This window comes from Tauraco erythrolophus, chromosome 3 (assembly GCF_009769465.1).
Source record: "Tauraco erythrolophus isolate bTauEry1 chromosome 3, bTauEry1.pri, whole genome shotgun sequence".
Classification (NCBI taxonomy): domain Eukaryota; kingdom Metazoa; phylum Chordata; class Aves; order Musophagiformes; family Musophagidae; genus Tauraco; species Tauraco erythrolophus.
In genome coordinates this window covers 63145046-63163717 of record NC_141467.1, presented here as the reverse complement: position 1 = coordinate 63163717, position 18672 = coordinate 63145046, and the positions used below count along the sequence as shown (strand labels likewise).

The window sequence follows — 18672 nt, the reverse complement described above, 5'->3', positions numbered from 1 at the left end:
ACACACAGCAACTGCATTTTAAAATTTCTTCCTGAAAGGGGTAAAGCCATTGGTTTGCCAAGAGCAGTAAAAGAGGATAAGGTGAGTTTCTGCAGTTACAAAATTCAGGATTGCTAGTAGAGGATAACCCTATTCTAGAGTATTAATGAAATTTAAGGAGCTGTGGTGACGCAGTGTAAAGTTGCACACTGGTTGAAGATTCACTGACATGAAGAGCTCACCTGAAGGCAATCTGTGGCATGTGAATAAGACAAAGCAGTGTAGATAGGTCTTTCTGTTATTTGAGATATTTCTCTGCCATGTAATTTTGAGATTATGTGAATTCTAGTCTTTCTAATGGTTAAATATCCTTCTCCATAGCATCTGAGTACTTGCCTGGTCAGGGTAGCTCCCAGGGTTACCTTCTGGCAGCATAAAAGCTTGACACATAGATCCCATCTTAGATTTGGGTGCATTTTATTCAATTACATTAATCTGGATTTGACCCATTAAGGCCTCTGTCTGTCAACGGAGCTGACATATGGACAGCCAAAGTGTTTGAGGATTTCAGAAGAAGCTTGGTGTGCTCACAGCAGCCTGAAACCTGGGAAACATAAGCAGCTGTATTTTGTACTGTATGAATATTATTAGTTATCATCACATTCAGCTCTGGATAACAGTAGGTTAGATAGTCCCAAATGGAAATTAGAAATAGATTAATATGATGAGGCCCAGATTCAAAAAGAAAGGGAAGAGGAAAACTTCCTAGAAAACTCTGTATTTTCTTTAAAATTACGCAACCATTCATCCAGACTAAACCATTTCAACACTTCGATGAATTTATGAGACTATGCTGAGAAAACACCAGTGCCATTTCTTTGAAAGGTCTTATCTCCAGACAATATCACTCTGAATGCATAGTCATTACAGCCTCTTCTAATTTGAAAAAATCTCTTTAAAGCCCAACTTTGTTGTCTCTCATTAATCTGTGTTACCTACATATCCTTTTCTTTCTTCACCATGAAGACACCATTTCCACAGCTTGAAAGTTCTTGTGTTTTGGGTTTATTTTATTAATGTCCTGAGCTTGTGTTGTGTAAACATCTTCATCTTTTTTTTTTTTCCTTGCAGATAGTAATTGGTTTATTCCTAAATTTCACTTAAAACTTTCTTGTGTTGTAGTGGGTTCCATACAAAACAGGTGAAGTACTTTGAGTTTTGCTACGATCTTCATCAGGATATGCAAAATGAGTATTATATCACAACACATTCTTGCCACAGACTCCGGTATGCTTCCTTGGCATCCATAAATAGAGTGAAATCACTGTATATATGGTCATAAAAAACATCACTTCCCAAGCTGTTGATTGCTGCTCGGCAATGTTGAAAGTACCAGTTTGTAAGATAAAGGAAAAAGGAAGTTTTCTTGCCAAATCAAGGTTGGCAAAGACCAATTCTTTATTCTAAAGATGAATGGGACAATAAGAGGTTTCAGGATCAAAAAGAATAGACTGAATAATGATTTTAAAAAGAAATCATAAGTTGTGATTGCCTAAAATGTATTCCTTTTCAAGAAGTCATGGCTTTTGCTTTTTGCTTTTAAATTGTATTGGTAAATTGATCAGGCTCTATTAAGAAAGGCATCCAGCATTTAGAAATATCAAACCAGGAAAATACAGAGATATTCTTAAATCAAAAAGAAGGTTCCTGGGAAGGTCTTCTGTTGCGTACTAATATAATGGACACTAAGCAAAATAGATTTACTAATTTTAATCTTTTGAGACTGCTGGATATCTGTTCATCTTCTACATAGTTGAAAATAAAATAATTGAGATTTTTCGTGTTTCAGAATTATAATATTGGACTTGGCAAGCTGCAGATGGATAATTACACTGGAGATGTTAAATAGGTTTTAGAGACAAAATTGTAAATAATACAATACAGAAGAATGATGGACTTATTAGCATATCATTAAATCCCTTTTTCCCTGAGAGCCAAGCATATTTTTCATAACTTACAAAAAGTGTCTTGCCTAGCAGTAACACGTGCTTAACATTTACAAAACCCACAATATTTGACTATGGCATTAGGTTTATATTGCAAGGAAAATTCTGACAATATAGTTAAAAATATCAATAAGTTTATCACTTGATAACAAGATCACATGTATGAAAAACAGTCTCTTCTCAGTTAAACATTTTGCAGACCTTTTGTTTCAACTTCTATTAGTACTATCACTCACACTGAGAATTTACAGGGCTGCAACATAGCAACAGAAAGATTTGGTAAAAGATTCTTTCACTAACGTAATTTAAACCATCCAACTCATTGTTATTAGTCTAAATTATGGGGTTTGATATGATTCTGTGCTTAATAAAAAATAGAATCATGTGGGATATGGGATTTTTTTCAGGGCTACTGATATTAGCCAGGAAAATTATGGTCTTCTTTATCAAGGAAAATCAACTTAGTCCAGGAATTTACAAAATGCACACCCAAAACCTAGATTACTGTAGTTTTCAGCAAGCACAAGTCAGTGGCAATCAATGGATAATGTGCAATCATAATTCTATGCAGTTTAGTATTGGGCTGACAGGGAATTACAGGAAGGTTAATTTGGTTTAATACGACTGTTGTGTATGGGAATGCAAGAGCTAGCACAGCACCACCCTTTCGATCCGAGACTGAAATGTCTAGCAAAACGGTTTGCTTAAACAGCAGTGGTATTTATCCATGCACCTTCAGGACTCTGAGCCAGCTGACTCTCCCTAATTTAGCCATTCCTTAACTTACTCATGTTCAGACTTTGCTTATGATTCATTCTGTAGGAGATTTTGTTGTCACAGTACCATTTGTAAACCATAACCCCAGATAGGACACCTTGGCTCCAGAAAATGGTTTCAAGGATGTTCCACATCACAATGCCGAAGAGGAAGAATAGAGACAATTGCGGACTAGATCTGCTTGTGTTACCCCAGTTTCAAAGATCCAACTTCATATCACGTTGGATGGAAACAAGGTCCGTTAAATGTTTATGCGGAACAGCAGGAAAGCCTAATGATGAGAGTAATGAGAGGACCAGAGCATATAGCAGACTCAAGTTTTAGTCCTTTCTCTGCCTTCTGGGTGACAGAGATTTTCATTTGAGATCTTTCCGCCCTTTATTTCTGTGCAGTGCCTAAACAGGTGGACAACACAGGAAAGGCAGCCTCTCCTTCCTTGCAAAAGCCTTTTTCAGTCAAGCAGCATACTTAGATTAAATCTCATTGACAATATTTCAAAAATCTCTCGTTCCAGCTGATGTGCTGCAGAGTCCAGCGTTGTGAGGGAATTGCCATTTCTTTGGACTGATATAAGATGCAGTTCAGATCCTACAGAGTTTTCCTATAGAATTAGGAGACACAAGACACCCCAATACTGCACCAACTTTTCTCATGTCACAGTTGATTTAGTGTGATTTCCTAACCAGAAGGAATTTTCTGTCCCTTCACACATGGTCATCCCTGCACTTAGGTAGGCATCCTGTCATTGAACCTGAGGAATGTGGCTTTTCAGATAATATATTAAAATTAATGAGGAGCAGAACCTTCTTTAGGATAGGCAAATGGAACCGTTATCAAGAGAAAGAGGAAGTCTAGACGACGAAGAAGGACACAATTTAGCCAGATGTGTGTTTCAGATGAGTCTTGGTTTATATAGAATACTGAGAATTTCATATTTTTTTGCCCAAACTCGCTGACTAGAAAGAACTGACTATTCATTTATTTTTGGGCTTCAGTGTATGGGGTAAGAAAGGCAGAGCCCAATTCACCGTCAAGCTCCAGAATTTGTTGCTGTGCATGGAAATACAGCAATTACAAATCTAGGAATGGGCTTTTTCAAGAGGAGATAAGAACTGAGGAAGAGCATGAACTGACATGATAGACACTATGGAGTCACAAAGAATGATCTGCAGTTATAGCTCTTACATTTTCTGTTTCACCTTTCAGTATTTTTGCCTGTTGTATGTGTCATTAATGAGTGTAGGTCTAGTAGCTTCTCCTTGGGCAGCCATCCCTTACAGAAACTAAGCTCTTTAAAACAATCTAAGAGCCTGAATGGACTAGAATTCAAAGGATTACTTGGTCATCCAAGGTCTCAGCATCTTTTTGAAGACTTTCACACCTATCAGGTTAGTAAATGACTGCATCTGTGTTGCCCTAAGCATAGAAACATTGGCATACCAAATCATTCACATGGAGTCAGTCTTAGTATAATAAGTACTGTAGTCAAGTCGCGTGTTATTCTTTACTAAATGTAAACATCATTAAATACGTTTATTTAAGCATCCTAGTCTAATTCTAATATTTTCAATTTATTTCCAATTAAACACTTTCTAAATGCTATGCAAGCTGCACTTTCTCTTGAAATATATAGCGTGCTGAATATGAATATCTCATTGGAAATTTATTTATTTAAATGCTAAATCCCCCAATCTTCTAAATAATAACACTAGTGTATAAAATAAAATATGTGTGATGAAATTCATTGACAGATGCACTGATATCACTGGAAGATGCACAACTATGCACTGACTACTTCCCGTGTCCTGCACTGAACTTAGCACTCTTTGCTCTCACGTGACCAGATCCTCTCTTGGCAAATCTGTTGGAAAATTTGCAAATCATCTACTGATTCAAGAAAGAGTCTCCAGAGTGTTTTATTATTATGAATCTATCCAATATAACTTCCTTTACTTTGTGGTAGGGAGAGATGGATGATGTGGTCAGGGTACCTTTGTCTGTTACAGTAGATAGAGTGAACACCACGTGACAGATAATAGTCACATTGTCCAACTCACTGCAGGAAGATAGTTTGATACTGTTGTGATGAACATCACAGAAAAAAAAAAAAAAAACAGAAAAGAACAGTACAGAATAAAACAGAATAGCATAGAAGGGAATAGAACAGAGCAGAAGCAGACAAAGGTTACAGCAGTATCATGTGGGCTACTGTGGTGCTGTTGGTCAGTGACAGGAGCAAAGCACTGTAAAGATGACAGTAGTTCTCTGCGTCCCCTTTTCCCTCCTGCCCTACAGCAAGCATAGCTTCACACTGTTCACAGTATTGCCCAGGATCTAGTTTGTATTCCTAGATTTAATAATTCCATGTCCCTTGAATGCTTCTATTTTTATTGTCTAAAAGAAGGGGAAATGATATTGTCTCTCTCAAGCGTCTTTCTCACTTCATTTCTTTTGATGAAAGGCTATTGATTTAGGTGTGTTTGAGTGAACCTGTGAATATGCTGATGACTCAGGAGTTCTTTAGCGTCAATAAATAAATGCAAAATGCATAGATGTTTTCCTTATGTAAATAACTGGTGAAATAGATACTGGTCCTGTTGTTATTTGCAAAAAAAAAGCAGTGAAGGGATAATACTGTTATCAAGAGATGTGTGCTAGAATATTTGACTTGTACCTCCTAGATTCTGTTTGTCTGCTGTCAACCTGTACCTGCTGTTAAGCATTAGACACTTAAAAAAGGGGAAAAAGATAACACAAATTATTCACCATTAATTCTTTAAAATGAGTCACTATTAAAAGCTTAATTGTTTGCTGAGAGGGTCCAAATTAGTGGACTTTGCAAGATCAAACAAAATTGAAGATATTTGTCCAAATTAAAATGGAAACATGCATCCAGAATATACCAAATGAACATGTATGCTCCTGTAATAATAATTTTATTATCTTCAGCTTCCAGGCCAGACTTTTAATTATGACCCTTTATATCAGTGAAAACCATGTATTCAGGATTAAAAACCTATTTCTTTAACTAGTCTAGTTAAAGACTGTGGTTTGGTATATTCTAGGCTACAACTTTTATAAAAACCAGAGAACACTTCTAATAACACTTTTCTAATTTCATGGTTCAGTGCACAGTCAGTAAAGATTTAAATAATTCAGAAAGAAAGCCTATTCTGTTTCTTTATTAGAAGTTTGAGTCAGGCAAATTCTTTGACATTTAATAGGTTTTTAACCCTTTTAATAACTTCTTATAATGAAATTTATTGGAGGTTGTTTTAAATAAAGGGTTATTATATTAGAGTGAATAGCAGTCGGTAGTTTTTTTATGATTAGTTTTGAGTCCTTGGCCCTGTGTGACTCAGAGGATATTAAAACATAAAGTAGAAAAGAATGTTAATAGTTACTGAATTAACTGTGTATCAAGAAATATATAAACTGTATATTACTGCATTCTTGTCATTATCGTTGGATTGTGCAATAAAATTTTGCAGTTGAATTTTGAGTATATAATTGTTTTAAAGGAGCTTAAGATCACTTACAGGACCAGTACTATATAAAACAACCTGAAGTGGTTTAATTTTTAACAGAATGATTTCGGAAAGATTAGAGTAGTAAATTTAATAGGCGCTTTTTTTGAGTTTACAGTTCTTTTTACATGTGAGGTTTCTGCTGTTTAATTTTAAGACTGTTTTCCTAATCAACAGAAATTTTGAATGCTCCTTTCATTTTATCCTGAAAATGCACTGGGCATAGTATATAAAATACACTTGTGTACAACACTAAAATATTCCCCAAATACCCACTTACTTTAAAACTTAGTCTTTCATTATGCAGTTAGCTGATACAAAAGAGAGTTATAAAAATGAGATGATGAAAACGCACATCCCTTCCTCTGTTAGGTTGTACTTTGAGTTATTCCTTTTAATGTATTTTGAATGGTTCTTTTGTGGTCATTTTACCGTAACCTTAGCTCTCATAACAAACATTTCTCTAGCACTCATTCTCTTATATGTGTGCTAAAAGAAGACTTGGTTGCAGATACGATTTCTACCTTAATTTAATGGAAACAAATATCTGACAGTATGTGGATCTTTGGGTTGCATCAGCCTTCATTCATGACAGGACATACATACCCAGTTACCGGTTTTATCCATTCTAATCAGTGAATCCTAACTTCTTGTCAGATTTGGGCTTTCTAAATATCGGGGTCACTTTTTATTTTTCTCTAGTGCCCAAATACAGAAGTTCAAGTTATCTCAAGTTTTAAGTTATATCTCACTGAATAGCATCACCATGATGGAAAATAACACAAGAAACTGCATGGTTTGCCTTTGACTCAGTTCCTGTTAATCTGGAATTCTAAACACTAACATGCATTGAATAACCTTGAGGTACTACTGCTTGATACCAGTATGAACTGAGTGAAAGGTGTCTAAAGTGGACATTTCTGTATTTTTAGACACCCTTTTAAATTTAAACTTAGCTGATGCATAGAATCATAGAACGGCATAGGCTGGAAGGGAGCCTAGAGATCATCTAATCCAACCTCCCTGTCATGGGCAGGGACGTCTCTCAACTAGATCAGGCTATTCAAGGCTCTGTTCCAACTTAGCCTTGAACACCTCCAGGGAGGGGGTATCCACAACTTCTCTGGGCAGTTTATTCCAAAGTCTTACCACCCTCGTACTGCAGAATTTCTTCCTAAGATCTAATTTAAATCTGTTCTCCTTCAACTTAAACCCATTTCCCCTTGTCCTATCAGTGGACACTCTTGTTAAAAGTCCCTCCCCAGCCTTCCTGTAGGTTCCCTTCAGGTACTGGAAGGCAGCTATTAGGTCCCTCCGAAGTCTTCTCTTTTCAAGGCTGAACAATCCCAGCTCCCGCAACCTGTCCTCGTAGCAGAGGTGCTCCAGCCCCTGGATCATCTTTGTGGCCCTCCTCTGAACACACTCCAACAAATCTATGTCTCTCTTGTGGTGGGGACACCAGAACTGGACGCAGTATTCAAGGTGGGGTCTCACAAGAGCAGAATAAAGGGGGAGAATCACCTCTCTTGACCTGCTGACCACACTTCTCTTGATACATCCCAGGATGCGGTTGGCCTTCTGGGCTGCATGAGCGCACTGCCGGCTCATGTTGAACTTCTCATCTATAAACACCCCCAAATCCTTCTCTTCACGGCTACTCTCAACCCACTGTGTGCCCAGTTTGTATTTGTGCCTAGGATTGGCCCGACCCAGGTGAAGGACCTTGCATTTTGACTTGTTGAAGCTCATGCAGTTAGCACTGGCCCATTTCTCAAGCCTATCAAGGTCCCTCTGGATGGCATCTCTTCCCTCAAGTGAGTCCACGGCACCACACAACTTGGTGTCATCGGCAAACTTACTGAGGGTGCACTCAATGCCATCATCCGTGTCGCTGACAAAGATGTTGAACAGCACTGGACCAAGAACAGACCACTGAGGGACACCGCTTGACACTGGTCTCCATGTAGACATCGCACCATTGACCATAACTCTTTGAGTGTGACCATCCAGCCAGTTCTTTATCCACCGAGTGGTCCATCTGTCAAATCCGTGTCTCTCCATTTTAGAGACAAGGATGTCATGTGGGACAGTGTCAAACGCCTTGCACAAGTCCAGGAAAATGACATGTGTTGCTTTACTCACGTCAACCAGCGCTGTAGCTTTGTCATAGAAGGCCACTAAATTAGTCAGGCACAACTTGCCCCTAGTGAAGCCGTGTTGGCTGTCACCAACCACTTGGTTATTTTTTATGTGCCTTAGTACAGCTACCAGGAGAATCTGTTCCATGATTTTACCTGGCACAGAGGTAAAGCTGACTGGTCTGTAGTTTCCTGGGTTGTCCTTGGTCCCTTTTTTAAAGATGGGGGTTATGTTTGCCCTTTTCCAATCCGTAGGAACCTCACCAGACTGCCAGGACCTCTCAAATATGATGGCTAGTGGCCTAGCAACTTCAGCCGCCAGTTCCTTCAGGACCCGTGGATGTATCTCATCAGGTCCCATGGACTTGTTCACCTTCAGGTTCTCTAGGTGTTCCCGGACCTGATCTACTCCTACTCTGAGTGGTTCTTCACTCTCCCAGACCCAGCCAACATCCTCTGTGATTTGGGTGGTGTGATCCGAGTGGTTGCCAGTGAAGACTGAGCCAAAAAAGTTTTTGAATCTTTCAGCCTTCTCCGTGGAATATTGTTTGCATTTTGGATAATTAATTTTTTTTTTTTTAATTTTGCGTTTGTTTGTTTTGACCATACATGGTTGGTGTAGTCTCCTAAACAGAATTCCTTCTCTGTGTGCCAACTCTCACAAACCTGTCTGGCAACTTAATGTTATCTTGTCTTCTCTTTTGAAACCTTGACTTGGAGAGTCAAGTGATTATGTAGGAATTCACTTTTTTTTTCTGTCTTTTTTAATGAGCATCTCTGTGTCACTGGAAAACATCTTGCAGATGTGCATTGGCTTATGGTAGAAGGCAATGAAGACATCTAAAACAAAACCAGTGAAAGTTCTAAGTACATCTCATGGCTTTTCAGGAGGTTGGCACTATTGGGGCTAGTGATACATCTTAATGTTACATTATTTGGGAAAAGCCAAATGTTCAGATTTAATATGGCACAGGTACTTGCACCAGTTGTCCCAGAAATATAAATGAGAATATAAGTAATAACAGAAACTCCTTCAGCCTACCAAAGAATGTCTGTGATGCCTAGCTGGTGACTAAGATGGGTGACAACAGTAAAGAAGGAAGCACACTGTGGGTATCTTTATAGATAACATTTAAGATCCCCAGGATTTTTCTCCAAAAATCTTTGTTTGAATTAATTGGTTGAAACATAGCTTCGTATGGTATGAAATATTGTTGCTGTCTGACTTACCTTGACCACTTAGACGAGAAGCAAAGAACTGTGAACCACTTCGACAGTGTCCATCAGAAAAGTTCATAGGAGCTCAGCTAGTAGAAAACTAAGGAAAAATCACTATAAGACCTGATGGTGGTAATAGAAGTAATGCCTGCTGTGCCTTGATATGAAGTTTCCCGGGGTAGTGATCTCCACTTGCTTCAGTGAGTAAGCGCTCTACATTTTGCCTTATGTTTTATTGTTTTCATGCCCAGTGTATAATTCCTAGTGTTTCTTGCATACACTTAGACCTGTTGTATTTACTTTGATCTGTTAAGGCAACTTGCCTTTCTTTTTTCATTTAATGATAACATTTATTATAAATGCATTTAAGTAGAAAGGGACAATTTGGGCTTTTACAGTTTTTGAGAGAGATGTTGAATCCGTTCTTAATTTTAACAAGAAAAATAATGTGGGAATTATTTTGCTAACAGCACATTCCTTTTGAAACACCTGCCTAATGCTTCTTAGAAAAAAATTATTTACTTCCGAAAGCCACCTTCTGGGATGTTAGTTAAGAGTCCTGCAGTTTCACTCTTTCTGCATCTTGCATGAGTTAACCAGCTTGTATCAAAAAGACAGATGATAATTAATTCTATCTGAATGCTATGTCAGATAAGACTGTCTGTATTTCGTGGACTCTGGAGCACAATATTTAAAGAAAGATGAAAGTTGTTGGACATAGTCCAGAGGACAGGAGGAAGAATGATCAGAGGTGTAGAAAACACAGCATATGAAAAAATTCTTTCAATCTTCAGGTTTAGTTGTTTAGTCTAAAGAAGAAAAAACTGAAAGGAAATTCATAATAGCCTTCTGGTGTGTACAACTTTTCTGTAAAGATGGAGAAAAACATTCCTCATGTCCACTGGGAGTAGTGTAAAAAGTAGTAGGTTTAAATTACAACAAAGGAGATTTAGGTGAGACATTACGGAAAAAAGCCCTTTCCACTGTAAGGATAGTTAAGCACAAGAATTGCCTAGGGAGGTTATGAAGAGGTTAGACAAACACCTGTCAGAAATGATTTAGGTATAGCTAATCCTGCTGTGAGATAAAGTGTTGGACTAAATAACCTTTTGAGGTCCCTTCTAGCACTATTTTCTGTGATTCTGTGATTAAGATACTGTACTCACATTGTCCTGCAGTAAGATGTTTCTGTGCAAGGCTGATATCACTGTATGGTGCATTGCATGCTTTGCTTTGTTTTTGCTATAAGCTGATGGGGAGAATGATGATCTGATGTTTAAAACACTTCAGCTCTATTCTTACTACCCTAGGAGCTATGAGCTGGGTATTAGGAGCTTGTTTTCAGGCAGGCAACCCTGTTCTGTTTTGTGCTAAACATGTGCCTGTTAGAAGGGTTATCGGTATGCACCTCAGAATTAGCAGCTTTTACTATGTCTTTTAACTTGAAGTCAAATACTTATCTGGATGGATGCTCAGTTTCTGCTTATAAGTGAAATGCAAATAGAAGAAGAAGAAGAAAAAAATAGCCATGAAAAGAAATGTATCATAGCTTCCGTGTTAGTAAAACCAAAATAAAACCAGGCATGTTCTAAAGCTGAATATAACACAAGTTGTGAAACATCCTGGAACTGACAGATGGAGAATGATATTAAAGCGCCAGATATTATCATTATTACCTCATCAGAGAGACCATTGAAGGTGTCAGTTTAAGACTGTCCTTATCCTCTGCAACACTCAAACTCTTTAACTTTGTTCTTCCATTTGGCATTCTGCCACCCGTCAGGATTTGTATTCAGCTTTGCATTCGGCAAGAGTGTGTTCGCAATATTGCTTCTGCATACTGAATATGGCACCAGCACAGCCACACATTGGTGGGTTTTGTAAAACTCCATCTGGAAGAACAAGAAATAGGAAGCTTCTGGTTTTGAAGTAGTTTATAAGAAATTGGTCATACTCTGTATGTTATTTTGACAAAGAGTGTGTTTGATTAGTGCCTCTATTTGAAATGGGTGCATTTGAAATGGGTGTACTGTCACACAACTGCAGTGACCCAAGTGTGTTATTCTCATGGGTGGGACTGTTCTTGAACCCAATAAGGGATATTGTTGGTTGTCGTGGTTTAACCCAGCCGGCAACTAAACGCCACACAGCCGCTCACTCACCTTTCCCAACTCCCAGGGGATGAGGAATAGAATTAAATGGGAAAAGGGAAAGAGACTCGTGGGTTGAGGTAACAACAATTTAATAATGCAATTTAATAATAATAATAATGATTAAAAATAGTAATATATGAATATATATGAGATTATAATAATACATAGAAACAAGTGATCCACAATATAATTGCTCACCATCTGGTGACCGACACCTGTCCCATCCTGGCAAGTGATTCGGAAACAGATAAGTACCAACACTGCAATCCTGGATGAGTGAGAGGCCCAAAAAGAGAGCGGGAGAGAATTAGAACTCTGAGAGTCCCTCCAGAAGAGAGAGAGAAATCCAAACTTCTCTATATACTGGGCATAATGCTGCATGATATGGAATACTCCATTGGCCAATTTAGCCCTCAATCCTAAATCTAAATTCAAATCGTAAGAGGAGTTGTGGACCCTTTGTCCCAGCCATGCTCCCCCCCAGCCTGTTGCGCTCCTGCACACTGGCAAGAACAAGGGAAGCTGAAAAGTCCTTGAGGTCTCAGTGCCAACTATAAACATCAGTGCGGTGTCAACATTCTTCTCATAGCAAATCCCAGACTAATCCAAAACACTATTCTAGCTACTAAAAAGAAAAATTAACTCTGTCCCAGCTGAAACCAGGACACTGATCCTTTAGGAACATGAAGATTCATCCTCACATACTTTCCACAGTGTAACCTCATAACTTTTCAATTATGTGGTTAGCTGCCCATTCTTACTCAAGGAACAAGCAGTTTCCATTTTCTTAGAGAATTCTACTCTTTCACTAGGAAGGGACAGGACTGGGGCAGGCAGGCTCTGCCATGCATGGCAGAGAGAGGCAAGACAGAAATCTCACCTGCATATGCAGAGCCACATGGATCCTCCTTGCTGAGGGCCACAGCTCTCTGCAGTGGACTTACGCTGGCGTGTCCCCAGGTCACACCTTTCTCTGCAGGCAGGTCCCTGAGGGGAGACTTTCTGCCTTAGCACCTAGGGAACACATGCTCTTCAACAAGTTGTCTCTGTGCTACTTACTTCTGATTTTGTAAGGGTAGCCTGGTATTCATCTGATTTAAAAATTCCGAAGACAAGCTGAATCCTTACAAAAAGAAAAATATCTTTTTTTTTCCTACTGCACCATCTTATTTGCATCCTCAGAACTTCACTAGTGAAGGGTTCTCTTGCAAATATATATCGACACGTGTTTCATATGGTGATACATCCAGTAGCAACCAGTTGGTGTCACATTATCTGAAAGCACAGTGTATGTTCAGTGCTGGAGTTAAAAGCGAATACAGACTGTTTAAAAATATATGTTGTTTAAAGATGACAAACACAGAATGTTCTGCAGTATCTATCTGATAATATTTGAAGCTCATACAAAGAGATTTCAATAAAAAAGAGATCGTTTGAATAATAACAAGGGTATTATATTTCACTTGGGAAAAGTAATTAAAATTACAACCTTTGCCCTGCTTGCACTGAGGTAGAAACTTTGCAAATTCATTCAAAATACCGACAAGAGTTGTTTGGAGTTTCAAACAGTGCTCGTTTCTTTTCCGGAGTTCATAAAATCATGAGAATACATATCCTTATTAAAAAACAGTCTTGTCTTTCCAGCCATTCATGAGGGGCTTTATTCCCAGCCCCAATCTGGCACCGCAAGGTGCCCCTCTCTGAAAACCCAAGATGTTTGCTAGCAGGGCAGTGGGGGCTCAGCCCCCACCAGGTGGCAGATGCCCCGAGGAGGGCACACACCCACGCAGACAGGAGGAAAGGAAGGCTTTTGGGAAGGCCTCCCTCTCCCCAGCACAGGAGGGCCCGGGTGGGTTTCCATCCCCTGCCCGCTCACCCTGCACAGCAGCTGGTGAGCCACGCTGGCCGAGAGGGCTCGAGGCAGCCCATGCTCCCTCTCTCCATCCCTCAACCGATGCTCGGCCCAACAGCTGGATTAGGAGTGAAATGGCCAAGCGGCGGTTACGCTTCACGGGCGCGTGACTGTTCTGCAAGGGGTTGTCTGCTAGAGGCAGAGATAATGGTGGCTTTCAAGGCTAATGTGTTTGGCAAGGAGGGGAGCTGGTACTGGAGGGAAGGGAACAAGACGTCAGTAGCAATCTTTAAAAATATACATGTTTGCCAGGATTGAAATTTCAACCTTCAATTGTTTTCCTACACTGCCCTGTCTCTGCTCCTCTCCTCTGGTGCTTTAGTAGTCATTAAATGAACTTGAACATGTTTGTATCCATAAACCTTTTTTACCAAAAGCTATTAATTTCTAAAGCAATATAAATACAGGTATAATTGTGATGTCACATTGTGAGAAGCCATTTCAAATGCTTTTCAGAGACACATGTACATGTAAAGTGGTAAGTATGCCATAACTAATGGCGTCGTTAGTTTGATTTATTGTCAACCAGTTGACTTTACAAAAATCAATCCCCTAGCTCGTAAAGTATCTCCCTAAAATTGGTAAATTTTTACACTATCAATAATAAGAGAAAAGGTAAAGTTACAGGTCTACCTATTCTTTTTCTGTGTGTTACTCGTTGAAAGGTATCGTACAGATTGCTGTGATATATAGGAGTGTGTGTATGAGAGACAGATACGTTATAAAAGTCGCAAGCTATAAAAAGTTTTTTAAAAAAAATCTGAGTGATCTTTAGACAAATTCAGATGACACGTCTAACAAAGACTGTCAGTAGAATAAATGTGGTTATGTTAATATATTGAACCGTTAACACATGTCCTTATCATAATGGAACTTACACAATGGTGGTACCTGTCAGATTCCACTCGATACATACAGCATGTTTGTCTGATGCACGGAAAGACAACTATATCAATTTCATTTCAGCTCTGAATTGACACTTCAATTTTAAATCACCCACTGAAAACCTTAGCTTAAATCTGAGCTTCTCCCTCATACACTTTGCTATTTGTCATGTTTCTGTATGAGTATACCGAAAAAAACGTTACAGGCAATCTGCTGTAGTGTGTGTGTATAGTATTTGACCTCTGGACAAGAAAGGAGTTTCATCCTCCAGTGCTTTTAATTCTTATCCTTGCAGAGACTGAATTTGTTGCTTGCATTAAAATAGTGTGTCTCGTTAATGCTAAGAAGCGGTGACCCACATAGCACAATGGATTCATTTGTCAATCCTGCGACTTCTGAGCTTTCTGTTCATGTATGTCTTAGCAGCAAATCAACTCAGAAATCATTTAATCAGTCTATCAATGCATGCTTCTTGTCAGTAGTTTGAATCCTGAAAATTCCAGTATCTCATTGGGCAGCATCAAGAAGAATAGATTTGGACTAGGTATTCAAACTCTGAAAACTGCAGCTCTAAAATTCTTAGCTCACATACGCAAAAATCTTAAGAAGAAAAGTAGGATCTGGAAATTGTCTTGAATTTTGAGGATATTCATGTTCTGATCTGGTTCTAAACTTCAGAGTGCAAACCTGTCCCTGTTAGCATTTCTGAAATACTCTACACGCAGTTACAGAAAGCAGTGCTCTTTTGTTCCCCCTATAAAGAAACAAGCTTTCATTGCATTTTGCTATTCCCACGGGCTGAGGTTAGAGCCTGAATAGTTTATAACAGTCAGTGTTATGCAAATGTCAATCTTACCCTTACTCTGTTTATTTCCATTATTTACATGTTTATTTAAGTACTTGCCATTTCTTTTAAGCCTTATATAGCCAATCAGGCCAACAGAGGTCTAAAGGAACAGAACACTTTATTAGTGATATACTTAATACAGTTTTTTTCCTCTTGTAGATGCAAGATTTACGGAATACAGAAGGAGCCCAGTATAGTTCCCATCCTCAGATGGCAACCATGAGGCCAAGGGTTCAACCTGCAGATATTAGGCAGCCAGGAATGATGCAGCATGGGCAGCTGACTACTATTAACCAGTCCCAGCTCAGTGCACAGCTTGGTTTGAATATGGGTGGAAACAATGTTCCTCACAACTCGCCCTCTCCACCTGGAAGCAAATCTGCAACTCCTTCACCATCCAGTTCAGTCCATGAAGATGAAGGAGAAGATAGCTCTAAGGTAGGCTTAGATGCTAGGATTACTATTGAAATGGTGGATATTTTTTAGGATCTGCTAAATGAATTGTATGGCCACAGTTACAAAGGTGATACTTTATGTATTGTTGGTGGTTGACTGAAGTGAATGAAGGGTTATGAATACAGTTTCATATATAATTACAGTTTCCAGTCAATTCTTCAGGCAGCTTGAGTAAATGACGTCATTCCAGTTCGTGAGACCAAACTGGAATCCTGTAAAACACTAAAAGGATAGCCATTCCTTTAGGACTTTAATATAAAGGTTGAGTTTTCTCACTTGCATAGAGGGGATGTTTGTTCCCAGTCAAAGATCAACTTACTGCTATAAAAAGTATGAACAGTCTGTACAATGTGCTAGTCTTTGCTACTTGATCATGGGATGAGTAAACAGAATATCATAGCAACCAGAAGAGAAAGATGCTCTACAGACTTTAAAAATCTTACCTTGAAAATCTTGAAGACTCATTACGCATTTGTATTTGGGAGGTGCTGGCACTCCAGCATGACATATTTAAGCTTCATTTTGGTGTCAGTACAAGCATGAAGAAATAATAGTAATTTGAATAATAATACATTTATTTAAAGGATAAATGTCAATTTATATAGCATGTTTTGCATGCAAAACCCTCCCAAACCTCTGCAAATCCTGAAAACTTCCCCCAAAATACAAAAGTATATTGTCTTAATTTTGCAGACACAATAGCTGAGACACAAAAATCTTGAAACTTAGCAAAAACTCATCCCATAAACCAGGAATAGAGCATATTGAAATTGAGTACCTCTTTAGCTCTACTGTATGGTCACTACAAATAGCAGTCCTGTTACAGCAGTCCTGTAGTGTAGTTGAAGATATTGTACCAAGGCCATATCTTGTGGGAAAAAGTTGCAGACTTGTGAGGAATGTGAAGAAAACATATTTTGAGTCACTGAGGAGGTATAATCCAGTCAAGAAATGTAAGTCTGATTTGTTTTCAAATTATATTGTTTTTCATGCCTCAAGCTATAAAATAATCATGTAATTGGAGACATATGTTTTACTACATTTTGAATAAATTCTGATTCAAAAGGTTTTTTTCAGGACTTTCCCCTGATTTCACAAACTTTAGGTTTTAAAAATCACTGAATAATTCATACATTTTAAATGAGCACTTCCTTACTGAGGGAGACTTTAGAATACAGCTATGTAAAAATAATTCCAAGCAGCCTTTACTTTTTCGGAATAATTTTTTTGCTACTTCTGTTGCTTTGCTAATATTTTTACATATATTGGTGGGAGTGTGCAAGATGCTCTAAACTTCTGGAGAAAACATCCATTCAAATAATTAAGATATCATTTCTGCTTCTATCAAATATTTCAGTTATTTAACCCATATTTCTCATGTACTTTTTCGCTGCAACACTTTGTGCTAGTAAAATTGTAAGGTTGTGGTTTCATGAAGACAGTACTCATCTGAAGTTAATGTTTTCAATAAAGAAATACTAAGCACTGCAGATCAAGTAAAACTTGATCCTTTCTTTGTGGAAGCCAGTTTATATAGTATTCAGCTTTTTAACAAGCCATGTTATTTTGGAAGGCTCTCTTTAAAATTCTCTCATGCTTAGTCTAAGCAGAAAAAGATGAGAAAAGGCACAATAGACAACATAAAATTATGAAAAATACTTCAGTATGCTGAAGTCTATATGAGTCTTAAAATTCTTTGATAATTATAATTCTCTGCTAAAATAAATGTTTTAAAGGATATTAAACTTGGTTAATAATGATAGAGGGCTTAAATTAGTCTCCAACTAGTAGGGATCAAAATGCAAGCTTAATGGAGGCAGATTATGCCACACCTGTCTTCTGTGGGATTTCTTAGGTCTTAATGAAAATGCCTGAAGTTGTCCACCATTGGAGATGGGCAGTGGGCTGGCACGCCTGGTCCAATGCAATGGTTCTGGTGTACTCCCTCTGTAAAAGACAAGAGGGTTTGAATAATCAGCGTGAGAAGCTAGTGCATTGTAGTTTATGATTTAAACATCTCTGCTCTGTATCTTTCTGTCATGCTGCTCTTCCTGGAAGCTGCCAATGAATAGATATGGATACTTAGAATAAACCAGCTTTCCATGGAGATCCTTTTCCCCAGCCACAAGAGTATTACATTTTCTCAGAGCTGCCTTGGAGGCTTCTTCTTACTCCAGAAATCCTCCTCTCGTAAAAGAAGGCATTCAATGGGGACAACAAGAGATAGAGCGGTCATTCTGTCTCTTGTGAGAACCTCTTTTACCTGAATATAACTTTGCTAAATTTGGAGTTTTCTCTTTGTTTTATAGACTGTCACGTAGATGTGTGATATTACTTAATAGATCAGGGTCAGAGCTCGTTATTCAGTTCTTCACTAGAAGTGTATATGTTGTGGTCACATAGTAACTGCTGGAGCTCACCACATTTGAGCAGCTTCATGAAGTCAGTAAGACGTTCCTGCCATGAGGACTGGATAAAAAACAATAGAATTCACCATGTTGTTAATAGAAAAAGCGATGTTCTCCCTATTTAACCAGCAGGAAATGTTTGCCTATGTACCAACATTGATCAAAAAGACAAAGTACATTTTCAAATGGAAAATCACCTCAGTCAGATGACCTCTCTTAGTTTATACCAGCTGAATGCCCAGCCTCATGTGTGAAAGAGAAGCTACTGGTCCTTTGATAGCAGATTTGGTAGAAAAATCCCTAAAAAATATATCTATTTCTAGCTAGAGAAAAAAATACAGCAATCTCAGTGTCTTGTTCATGTTT

The 18672-nt window shown here is 38.4% G+C and overlaps 1 protein-coding gene across 2 annotated transcripts in view; it reads left to right on the top strand.

Moving 5' to 3' along the window:
* The window catches only part of TOX (thymocyte selection associated high mobility group box), a 228600-nt gene that overhangs the window by 169192 nt on the left and 40736 nt on the right, over nt 1-18672 (top strand). For both annotated transcript variants that reach the window (XM_086608669.1, XM_086608668.1), the window contains exon 4: nt 15602-15880. In XM_086608669.1, coding sequence (XP_086464795.1) covers nt 15602-15880 — 279 coding nt within the window. The remainder of the gene's footprint in view (nt 1-15601; nt 15881-18672) is intronic.